Source organism: Mercenaria mercenaria, chromosome 8 (genome assembly GCF_021730395.1).
Source record: "Mercenaria mercenaria strain notata chromosome 8, MADL_Memer_1, whole genome shotgun sequence".
Classification (NCBI taxonomy): Eukaryota; Metazoa; Mollusca; class Bivalvia; order Venerida; family Veneridae; genus Mercenaria; species Mercenaria mercenaria.
Window position 1 is genome coordinate 5,672,504 of NC_069368.1, and position 12,553 is coordinate 5,685,056.

At 34.9% G+C, this 12,553-nt stretch overlaps 1 protein-coding gene across 2 annotated transcripts in view; it reads left to right on the top strand.

Moving 5' to 3' along the window:
• LOC123523149 (uncharacterized) overlaps positions 1 to 12,553 on the top strand; it is a 251,417-nt gene that overhangs the window by 197,938 nt on the left and 40,926 nt on the right. The window contains exon 19 of one of the 2 annotated variants that reach the window (XM_053549270.1): positions 10,849 to 10,956. The exons of the other annotated variant lie outside the window; for it this stretch is intronic. Within the exon in view, the coding sequence (XP_053405245.1) occupies positions 10,849 to 10,956 (108 nt within the window). The remainder of the gene's footprint in view (positions 1 to 10,848; positions 10,957 to 12,553) is intronic. 2 annotated transcript variants of the gene reach the window in all.

Here is a 12,553-nt window from a genome sequence, read left to right on the forward strand (position 1 = left end):
ATTATCGGCTGAAGAACTGGCACGAAAATAAGAAGATAAGCCACCTTATTTCAACATTTCGCGTTAGATTATGGGCCGATAAGTTAATGTTTGCACGACAATTCTCCGGTAAAAATCTTCAAGATTTCTACTTTTCGTGGGACGTCTTTGCGCGAGAAGTTAAAGTTAAGGCTTTTAATTTTTTTTTACTTTTCGCGCTTGATTCTATATCGAGAAGTTGACGTTTGCACGACAATTGTCTTGTTAAAAACTTCAAGTTTTCGAATTGTCGCGGTAAATTTTTAGCGCCAAAAGTTGAAATTAGATGCTTTATTTCAAAAGTTTTCGCGTATCTGTCAGATCGAAAAGTCGATGGCTGAAACAGGATTCCGTATTATACGGATTTAATACTCGTCTTGAATAGTCTTAATCATGACCTTCTGACCTACTTTCTTATTTTTGAAGATAGGTCATGGAAATTTGTTCTCCAAAGGTTTGGTATTCACTTTGGGATTGGCGTATTTTTGAGATTTTTGCCATGCAAATGGCGGCAAATTTTGGCCAATAAATGATTAGACTCTCCTTAAGGCAGCGGGTTTTTAGATTTAGTACCAGTTTATTCAGACACTAATCCATTCAGAGTCTTGGAATAATCTTTAGCGTTTTCTATTTTTTTCTGCGTATGTTTCTCTTTGACGTTTATTTCAAAATTGTATTCGTATCCTACTGCTGTATATGACTCAAACTGATATGTTTTACCGTAACGCTTCCATGTACGCCCGAACTTTCTAACTTGTTGTTTTAGATGTTGCAAATGTTTTTTAAACAAATGGTTGGGCGCTCTCTGAATTATAATTTTCTCTTTTAGAGGAGCGGGCTTGTTTCAGACATCCTCTATTTCCGATTCAAACTCATTCACAAACTTGTTGAAATTCTGTGAATCAACGTTTATTGCATGTAGGTCTCTGGAAATTCGTTCAAATTTTGAAGTTTCTAAATGCACGCTTCTACTTAAATAATAGTGTCTTTTTTGAGAACCTTAACAACAGTGATTAAATGAAAATGTCTCTACATGAACACTCAGTTATAACTAAATCCAGGCTATTATCCTCTGTATGAGTACTGAAATCAACATGTTGTTCCAGGCCAATTACTACTGGGTAGTCCTTGAAGTAAGAAATATAACTCGTGTCACTGTTATAATATGCAAAAATGTTTTCAGTAACGAACGTGGTGCTAATCGATAGAGGTGATTGTCTATACACACCAACTATTGGTATTGTCAAATTTCTTGAAAACGGGTTTCCTATAACATATTCAAAGCTTCGAACGGTACCATGAGTTGGCAGTGTTGCATTTTCCATTACTGCTCATGAACAGATTCAATCAAACCGAGTCTGCAATTTTCACTGTTTGCCTTGTTTTTGGTGCTTCCGAGGGATCTACTTTTCAGATTTTACCCTTCGCATATTAATCATGTTTCTGCAAGTGATCGCAGCACCACCACCCTGTTTATTTTCTATTGGTAAAATTTTATTCATATCCGTTTTGGTTCAAAAGATAATAGGTAAGGGTAGATTTCTCGGAAGCACAGAGCACCAAAAACACAGCCCCAGAACCACGCATTTACATAGTAGGCCCACAAAAAAAGAAGCTGTAATGGAAAAATATTTCAGACGGGTTGCTTCAAACATCCAACAAGTACATATTAATATAAGCTTAATATTGATAAAGGGGAAGGAAATGGTAAGGGGCGAAATGGGGTCGGGGGTGGGGGAGGAATCCGAAGGGGAAAGTTGAACAAGGACAAATATACAAGGGAATGCCATGTTCTTTAAAAAGAGTCGCACTAAAAAGTAAACCACAATAGCGCAGACACTCATGTACCAAAGACAAACACTCAAAGACGATCAACTGAATAACATAGAAAAACAAACAAGCAACACATAAAAAACAGTAGAGCACCGTTATAGACTCACAAGCTTACAAACGCACCCAAACAAGTAGGAAAAAACAATCAAGTACCGTCTTGGGATTCAGCTGCCAAAATAAAGAGGAGCCACGAAAACTTACTAAAAGTAAAGGGAATGGGATGCAAAGAGTAGCGTAAATGCAAGAGGTTAGGGTTAAGGTAAGAAGTGTAAAACTTACGTTGTGCCTCGTCCGAGAACCAAGTTTCAGTCAAAATAGCGAAATCTGTTTTCTCATCGTTGAGGTATCGGCCCACAAAATCTTTGTTCACGACAGGTCTACAGTTCAGAGAGATGCAGGATACATTTGCTTATGAGTTATGACCGTAATAAACGCAACATTATGAAATCAGTAATATGTGAAAAATGCATCTGGGAAGTAAAAAATATCTAAAAAATATATAAAGTTTTACTTTTAATATAACTGTGACCTCGAAATTATCCCTATGATACGACAGTCACAAGATTATTTCGCAGCTGAATCGCATATGTAGATTAGTTTAGCTGCCAATCATGAACAGACTTTACCATCTGAGTCCAGATATATAGGCAGACTATATTTTGTGCCAATAATCACTGAAGTCAATTATATTATGATAATTTTATCTTATTAATGCAATATTCAAAGGCATTAAGACATTATGTTTAAAATAGAAAAAGTGGAAACTCCACGGATCGCTCAACACAAAAACGAAAATGTTGCATGCTCGGTTTGAATGAGCCTAATCATTGACGGTAGTGTAAATGCATGCTTACGCCCACGCCCTCTAGCCCGGGTTGAGCAGAACTCAACATTTACACATGTTACAAGTACAAAACTGATTTACAGACATCCGTGTTCATACGGCAGTGCACATGGAACCTTCAATGATACACTTTCATGTAATTCCATGAAAAGCTGTGTATGATCCCAGTTTACAAATTAGTTTGCCCTAAACGAGAATAATGAGCGAACCTAAACAAACTGGAATTTAGAAAGGTGACCTGAGGTTATTGAGCCTGCATATAACAGGAACTGCCAAAAGACAAAATTAAAAAACATGCACAATATCAAAGGGGTTATTAGAACCACCCAGGCAGAAATGTTCAAGCTGTAACCAATTTAATTGTTTCTTGGTGGGAGCGCGACTATATCAAAATATTACGAGTTTCAATGGTATATTTTATTGTTTTTCATGACCTCCGTGTTCATACGGCAGTGCACATTTTTAAGTTTGTCTTTTAGCAGTTCCTGTTTTTGTTTTGATATAAAGACCCGCTTAAATACTTTTATCCTAGCATTAACAGAGAATACGATCAGAGGTCACAATTTTCTACTATATTGGCAGACTGTTAACAAAAAAAAAAACAGAATGAAATTAAGGATATTGTTTGTAGCCTAACATACGGAATGGGAAGTTTTGTATGCATCAAATATTCCCAACAACTCTTTGAATAATTATGTAGGTGAAATTCTCAAATCTTGGTGCCCTGAGAGAAATCAAAGATTGCAGTCAAGATGACCGCCAAAATTTACAAGAAATGTTTGCTAATACCTTGCTAACTGTGTGACTGAAGTGAGCTTGATATGGTTCATTTGATCACATGATCGAAGTTTCATACTCCACAAGTATTCTGTCCACAAAGGTCAAAGTTTTTGACAAAACATAATTAAATATCATTGAAACTGTCAAAAATATTTAAACAACCAGTATTATTTTCTCTTTATGCCATTGAAGGTGGGAAAATTAATATCGCACTGTCCAAGCGTCCGTGTATACGTCCGCTAAATTCCTGTCCGGGCTGTAACTCTTCCATTCATAAAGTGATTTTTAAATAACTTGGCATAAATTTTCACCAAAATGAGGCAATGTGTAATTCGCGAGACCCAGACCCTAGTTCCAAGGTCAAGGTCGTTCTTAGACGTCCACGTTTAACAGGGTTTGTGTCCAGTCCATAACTATGCCATTCATTCATGGATTTTGTAATTACTTGTAAATGTTCCTCATAAAAAGACAACGTGTCATGAGCAAGACCCAGACCCCTAGCTCCAAGGTCAAGGACACACTTAGAGGTCAAAGTTTAACTTGATATGTTTCTTGTCCGGTCCATAACTCTGTCATTTATCAAGGAATCTGAAAATAGTTTGACACAATTGTTAACCATATTAAGAAGATGTGTCACGCTTATGACCCAGGCCTCTTATGTCAAGGTCAAGATCACAAAATGATATGTGATGTTTTGCTCATAAACAGAGGCATTCTTGGGCCTACTTCGGGGGCATTTGTCACCAATAGTGACAGCTCTTTCTCAAGTTCTAAATTGAGAAAAAAAAGATGACCGCGTCGATAATCGAACCCCGGTCTGCTGAGGCAATAAAGACATTTTTCCGTCATCGTAACCAACTGCGCTATAGCTGAAGTAGTGAATAATGACTTCAAAATATAGATATTTATAATCGAGACAGTTTACCTGTAGTATAAGCGTGACAAACGCTTTCCGAGTTTCATCGTAAAAAGTAGTAAAAACAGCAAATTCTCATGAGTTTCCGTAACGTAAAGTTTGTCAGTAATTGAGGTTTTACGCCTTCTTAAGAAATATAGTATTTATTTCAAGATATCTAGAAAACAAATTGTTGTTGAACGATCTGGAGGCATTCCGCTTTAACCCGATTTAATTACAACTTTGTACAATTAGTAAATCCAGGGTTGAGCGCATACATTCTTTGGCTTTTAAGGTCATTTTCAAAAAGGATCTTAGGTAGGTCTCGGTTTTGCCCCTTTTTCCATTCAAAAAACTATTTCATATCAGCATGTCAAAAACTTTTTCACAAAATTGAAGTTACGTTGCGGTGTGTTCATCCGTATATCGTCAAACGCATCATTAATATTCCTCTTTAAGTCTACCCCACGAAACATGTTCTTCAGAACTATATTGAAATCACTTTGTCCCATCTGGCTATCTAACCCCGAGTCCTGAAACATTAAAGACAAAACTTCGACAATCTGATTGGAACTGCAGTAGGAGGAATTCGTCATATAACTCCCTCTAGACTAATTTTAGAAATGTCTTCCTATTTGTACTTATTTTCTACATTTTTAAGTTAAAGACAATAACAATGGCTCCAGATTTATGTATGCAGTGTGAAGCAGTCTCTTTAGTCAAACATCGTTTCAAAATCTCCTTTTGGTAGGGGTTTCAATTCTTGTGCTGTTTAGCTCTTTTGAACTTAATAAACACAATATTTTGTTATGCTGAGCATGACATGAGCTATGTAAATGTAACTAGGGGTCTTTAATAATTAATTTTCTTGACTAAATCATCAAAAATGTTTTTTTTTTATCTTAACAGCATAAGGTGTCACAACAAGGCAATATTTACATTAGTTTTTTTCAAATTGTGCCTTTGAAGTAAAGGTCAATAAAACCACAATTTTCATACTTACTGCCTAAGTGTGGTTCTTCAGCTGAAGCTTTATCTAACCGATGCATACCAGTCTCTTATTATTTTCTTGACTACAAAGCTGAAGCGTTCCGAATTATCCCCGAAATTGTCCAGTGTTGTCGGAACATTTGCTATTCCTTCAATCGGCGTTAGTTGACGATTATCCGTTTCCAGAGATCTATTTGATTAAAATATTTTCCTTTCTAATCAAATAAATCAATTTGAAACAAAGGATGATAAACATGAAATATAAGATTGAGTCATGGTTTAAACAGCCTAACTTGCCAGAAGTCTGAACGACAACATCCACTACCACCACTACTTCTACTATCACTTCTGGCCTAGATCAAACAACTACCACTAATATTATCACCAATACTACTATCGTGACTACAAATGCCACTTTGGTCTGCACTACCAACTCTTTTCTTTATAGCATTTTAGCTCCAATAGTACCAAATGCTTAAATATTGCATAGGTAGTGCAGAAGTCGTTTGTTTGAATCCCGGGTAATATGTTTAGTCATTTGTATTTTTGGTAAAGCTCGGAGGTCGTCGGTAAAGAACACATAAATTCTGGTACGGAATTAACAGTGTAGATATCTTTTAATATCGCATACATGCATCAAATACACCAGTACAAAATTATGATATTTGTTGACATAGTTTAGAATATTTATATGAAGAATTGATTTTCTGCTATAAACAAACGTATATTCGTGAAATAACATTTTGTCTTGAAAAAGTAGCTACATACTAACTTGTTGCATTATTCTTTGTATAAATTGCTGGTCCATATCTTGTGCTATTGACCTGTTTGAAGTTCAACACAGATGTGCTTGGCTCAAGTCAAAACATATGGAAACAATTAAAATTCTTTCATGATGATATGAAGGAAAGTAATTATTGAATGATTTGCGGGTCAGTAATAAAACCGATTATCCCATTGTACTTCGGACCTTTGGTCAATTAATCATTTCTTCCATTTATTATCGTTACTACAAATGCCACTTCCGTCTGCACAATCAACTCTTTTTTTTAAAGCATTTTAACTACAACAGAAAGGTAACCAATACCCAAATGCTTCCCGGGCAATATCATTTGCCTATACATAGCTCAACATTACCAACAAGTATGACCAGTTAGCGTTATTCTCTCATGGGTGGGTCTACTGTTTTCTGATAATTTATCACACCCACTACATTTTATTAGCAAAGAACAAGGTAAGGCATATAAAGTTATAATGACATTATGCTCATAATTCCTAAAACCATGGAAGCTTAAAAAAGCAGACATACAAAAAGTGAAAATGTGGCTCTTAATTTCTTACTAGGCCAATTCAGTAAATTCCTGTCTCACAACAGTTGTAATATTTGTAAAGCAAACGACTCAAAATTTAGTAAGAAATGAAATCCAATTAGAAAATATACTTTTGAAGCTTTTGACTCAAATTCAGATGTTGTTGGCAACCATATTTTAAAACATAAAGTTGTGTGAGTCGGTTGGGGGTTATGTGAATGTTGTGAATAGTTACAATTCCATTTTAATAGATATTTCATAAAATACAAACAATTTATAAACATATTATGATGCGTAAAAAATAAGTTTATGTTGAATAAAAATTTACGTGCATTTTTTCTCATGAAATATCTGATAAAGAATGATTATTCGAAAACTAGTACTGTAACAGTTTCAATAAAAACCATGTTTTGTGACTTAAATTATTAACGTACAAATATGATTGTATATCATGGCTAAAAGTCACTATATTAAAAATTGAACAGCGCAAGTTATTATTATCAACACAAATGAGGCTACAGGGCTGTTATATTTCGATCTTCTAAGATCGTTCAGCACGACTTTTATGTCGTGTTTTTGGAACTGTTTAGTTTCTCATCATGATCATTTCGGCCTGGGTGGTTACAATACCCCCGCTTACATAGCCTTGGGTATTGTATAATCACCCCTTGGATATGTTGCCTGCTTTTTAATTTTGTCTTTTGACAGAGCCTGTGATACGCAGGCTCCATAACCTCAAATCCCCTTCCTAATTCCAGTTTGTTTAGTTCTGCCCATTGTTTTCTCGTTTGGGGCAAACCCATTATTTTATCTGGGGACCAAACGCCGCTCTTCATGGAATTACACGCCTCAACACGTGTACCATTGAAGGTTCCTAGTTCAACGCCGTTTGAATACATCTCCGGATGTCTCTAAATTGCTTTTTGTACTTCGAGCATGTGTAAATGTTGAGTTCTGCTCAACCCGGGGCTAGAGGGCGTTGACGGTAGCATGCATTTCCACTACCTTCCATGAACAGGCTCAATCAAACCGAGCCTGCAACATTTTCGTTTTTGTCGTGTTGAGCGACCTTTGAAGTTTCTCTATTTTACTAGTTTTCGTGATGAATTCAACCGATTTAACTTTGAATACAAAACTCAGTTTGGGTTTTAATTTGACCTATTATCGTTGATTTTGTTTCGAATATGCTCAAGTGGAAACCTTGATCAAGTATGATACACGAAGTATAAAAAGCCTATTTCAATTACAAAATGTGTAAGGCTTTGGCAGATATAATTATGAAGTTTTATGCAAATAGAAGTTAAGGCGGCCACCTTAGTGGCTGTTCCGAATTTCTTGGAGGGCACCATGATTTTATACTATCACTATCGATTTTCTTGCACATCAGATGGTCATTTACACTATTCTACAAACAATTTTATAGGACTTCTAATGCACACAGACCCCCTTCAAATACTGTAAAATAAGGACGCGTTACGTTTGAGATATTTTACAATTTAATACACTTTATTACAAATATAATTTGATATGCTCAGTCCTTGATAAATATTTTGAAAGTTGTGGACGTGATTGTTTTCAAATTGCAATGTTGTGAATGGAAAATATTTTAGATCACGAGCAATGTGCTACCTGTCAATTTCTTGTAATTGTTTTTCACGAGCTGTCCAAGTTATTTTCTACTTCTACTTCTGCTGGATACTCGTCTGCAGATCCTCTGAGCAGAGACAACATCGACGAGGTGCGCGAGTGTGACACTGTGCTCCATTTAAAAACGTGGGCTTACTTGACTCTCATACGCGGCGTCAGGCGTTCCAAGATAAAACTTAATTTAAAAAAGGTGAATTTGTGGGTACCAATGGTATGGCAGTCCATCACTCATTGTTTTTTTTTTAATTTTTTGTTGTTTTTTTTTTTTAATTTTATTTTTAAATCCAACATGTGTTTATACTATACAAGTGATATCTATTCACATTGTGAAATGGGTGTAGACAGCTCTTTTGAAATTGTTTAGATCTTCCACTGTTGTAATGTTAACTGGTAAATTATTCCACTGGACCTCATTTCGCGGGAAGAATGAATGTTTATAAACATCGAGTGTGGAGTGGTTTGTCAACCTTTTTTTTTCAGCCTGTGTATCTTGACGATAGTAGTGTATGGTATTCAGTTGGAACTGCAACTAGGTTGTTAATAACTTTGTACATGAGGATTACGTCAGGACTTTGTCGATGTTGTTCAAGTGTTGGCCATTTCAGATGTTGCAGGAGAGATGTTACACTTCCCGGGTTATTATAGTTAAAAGGCCGATTCATTACAAAACGTGCTGCATTCCTTTGTATTTGTCCAATCTTTTTTATGTTTGTTGTTTGTTGGGGGTTCAAGTTTAGGTCTAACGAGTGACAGGTATGCTCTTTCTTTTACTTTGATACCACAGTGTTTAGGTTCTTTTTATATTTCCAAGTGTTTTTGAAGCTTTTGATGTTAATGAATCAATGTGATGGTTGTATTTCAAACTGTCTGATAATTCGACGCCAAGATACGGATGGTTTTTTACAACTTCTAGTATTTGATCTTTCATCTTGTCTTGATATAAAGATTAATTTCTTTTGTTGGTTATTGACATGATTGCACATTTTTGAACATTAAGTTCCATTTTCAAGGTGTTGCTCCATTTTACTAATGTGCTCAAATCCTGTAGAGTAGCGTAATCTTTACTAGTGGTTATTGGTCTGTAAATTACGCAATCATCAGCAAAGAGTCTTATAAGAGATTTTATGTGACTGGCTTTATCATTGATGTATAAAAGAAATAATGTTGATCCAAGAATAGTCCCTTGTGGAACACCAGATGTTACTTTGGATATTTGGAATCTTTCGCCATCTACGAAAACTTGTTGGTAACGATTATTTAAGAATTCGTTGATCCATAGTAGAACTTCATTTTTGATACAACACTCCATTTTTACGGAAAGTTTACTATGTGATACTTTATCGAATGCTTTTGAAAAGACCAGTCATATCGACTTGATGTGCAAGAATCATATTACGTGATAGTTTGTCAGTGATTAGTAAGAGTTGTGATTCATAGGAACGCTTTGATCTAAAACCGTGTTGATTTTCGAGTAAGATGTTTTGATGGTGTAAATGGTCCATTTTGTTTTGCGACACAATAATATGCTCGATCTTCTTTGCTAGAACTGCTGTTAAACGTACCAGACGATAGTTTGATGGTTTTGTTCGATCACTTTTTTTAAAGATTGGTACAATGTTTGCGTTTTTCAAGTCCAAAGCTATTTGTGATGTGTCAATACTAGTAGAGTTTTGGAATAAATTTGACAAGATTGGAGCGATTTGATGTACACAGTCTTTCAAATTATAATTGGCATCTTATCTTATCATTTTTGTCTATCCATTCTTCGTATGCATTATATTTTTATCTATATTTTTGTGTTGGTGGGGAGGTGGGAGAGCTTTAATTGAATATTTGCTTGGTTTATTGAAAATCTAAAATTTAAATCCACCATAAACATAATAGTCTTGCGTTGTCATTAGAAAGTATCGCATGAGAATGCAAATACGTTTCATTCAAGAAAATTATAAAGTATATAAAAAAAATACTAAACATAAGATGAAACTATCAATGTAAAGTCTATGGCTTGTGGATTTTGCCTTTTCTGCGTTACAAACTGCACAAATATTTAAACTGAGGGGAAACTCAGCGATGATTTTAATAAAATGTACGCATTTTCTATTGCAGTTCTATTTGCATCGATTATGCTTTCTATGATTAACTGCACTTTTAAAATAATATGATTTATGAGATTAACCTTGTTTTAACATGTTCACATGTATTTACTTTATGCGCTTATTTTTGGTAGACTTCAAATGGTACATGTAGTGTTGATTTTTTGACTGTGATGAATTACTGTTTACAAATATTTTACCAGTACTCTTTGAAGCAATTGCATGAACTAATGATATGCAGATGGGTTAGTGTTACAAAATTATGCTTGTCATTAAGAAAAAAGTAAGTGGTAAACAAATTTAAAGACAATAGGGTCAAAAACAAAGGGCCAAGAAAGAAACAGGTAAACTACGCTTTTTCAACAACTTGAAGGGACGCATGGCACACTTTGACATTGTTTCTGAACGATTTAATGAGGCTCGTTCAATTTATTTCAGAATCAAATGTGATGAGGGCTATCGTGACGATTATTTTTTCTATGATCGTAATATAACGTACGATGATTTTGATAATCTTACGTATAACAACTACCATTACGATGAAGAGTAAGTGTTTTGTTTAATTTGTTGAAATATTATAAAATCATTTATCATGTACCTTTTGAGTCAATACTAAACAGGATATATTTATCTGAAAATCATACACATGCATTACCAGACCACCTTTACAGTTCAGTTTTGTCTTGTTAAGTAAAAATTGTGTTATATAAGACCAGCTGTGTTCAGATGGTAACTTTTCCCATTCCCATTTTGAGGTCTTTTAATGTAAGTTACACTTAGCCTATATGTATATATCAGTTGCAGCTATCTTGTACACGATGACATTCTTTTACGGGTTTTACAAGATGTGTTGAATTAATGAATAACATCATAGAAAATTATATGTAGTAGTTAATTAAAATCTAATTGCAAAAGAAAATATGTACCTTAATGTCATACATTTAATTCTGTTTGAATTGGAACGATATATTGTTTCGACTTTCAAGAGAAAATGAGTACCTGTCTGTGCCAAACCTTTGATTTGAATATTATTCTCGTAGCGATAATCTTTGTATCGTTTGTTTCTGAGCGATTATTTTTGGTAGCATTTAAAGTTCGTTGATTCAAAATGTGTAAAGTATGCACGAAGTCTTTAACTACAGCGTGCATTTAAATAGAGTCCTGTAAATGCAGTTTTGTATGTTTCAAGGTATCCTCAGGTTTTACAGACTTTTCCATTTTGTTCTGCAATTTGTCTGAATAGTAACTGAACCAAAAGGATTTTTAGCCCGCCCGCATAGCTCAATAGGGAGCAGATTTACGGATCTCAGGGTCGTGAGTTCGATCCTCGGGCGAGGCGTGTGTTCTCCATGACAATTTGATAAAAGACATTGTGTCTGAAATCATTTGTTCTCTACCCCTGAGTCATGTGGGGATGTTGGCAGTTACTTGTGGAGAACAGGTTTGTACTGGTACAGAATCCAGGAACAGTGGTTAGGTTAAATGCCAGCCGTTACATAACTGAAATACTTCTGAAAAATGCCGCTAAACCCAAAACAAACAAAATGAAAAACCAAAAGGATTTTACCTCCAATTTCTGTGAAGAAAGTTTTTATTTCATATGTTGTAATAAACTATTTAATATGATGGCACAGACACAAAAGTAGTATTGACAAGGTCAGAGAAAGAAATTGCGCTTCACACTACTTAATGTTATGTTCAATTAAGCAATGTCTCTGTCTCTGTCAAAGCGACACTTTAAAATACTGAAAAAAAAGCTTTAGTATACATGTATACGCAATACAAACAGTCATTTTAAGACACAATCAATCATATAGTGGACGCAACTTGACCCCGATGGTTGACCTTTGTATTATAATACATAATGAGGTACAACCTATTATTGAAAAGGGGTGTACGTAAAACACGAACTGCATGAGAAAAAGGAGATATAAATTTGTGTAATTATAAGTTAGTGTATTAGAAAGTTTTAACTCATCAAATGTAAGTATATATACTTTGATACTGAACTGTATACAAACTAATTCCATATAAATATACACGGCTACCCTAAGCACCCTTGATTTCTACAATGAAATAATCGATATGAATAATCAGCCTAAGGTCAACCATCGCGGTCAAGTTGCGACTACTATACTACTTA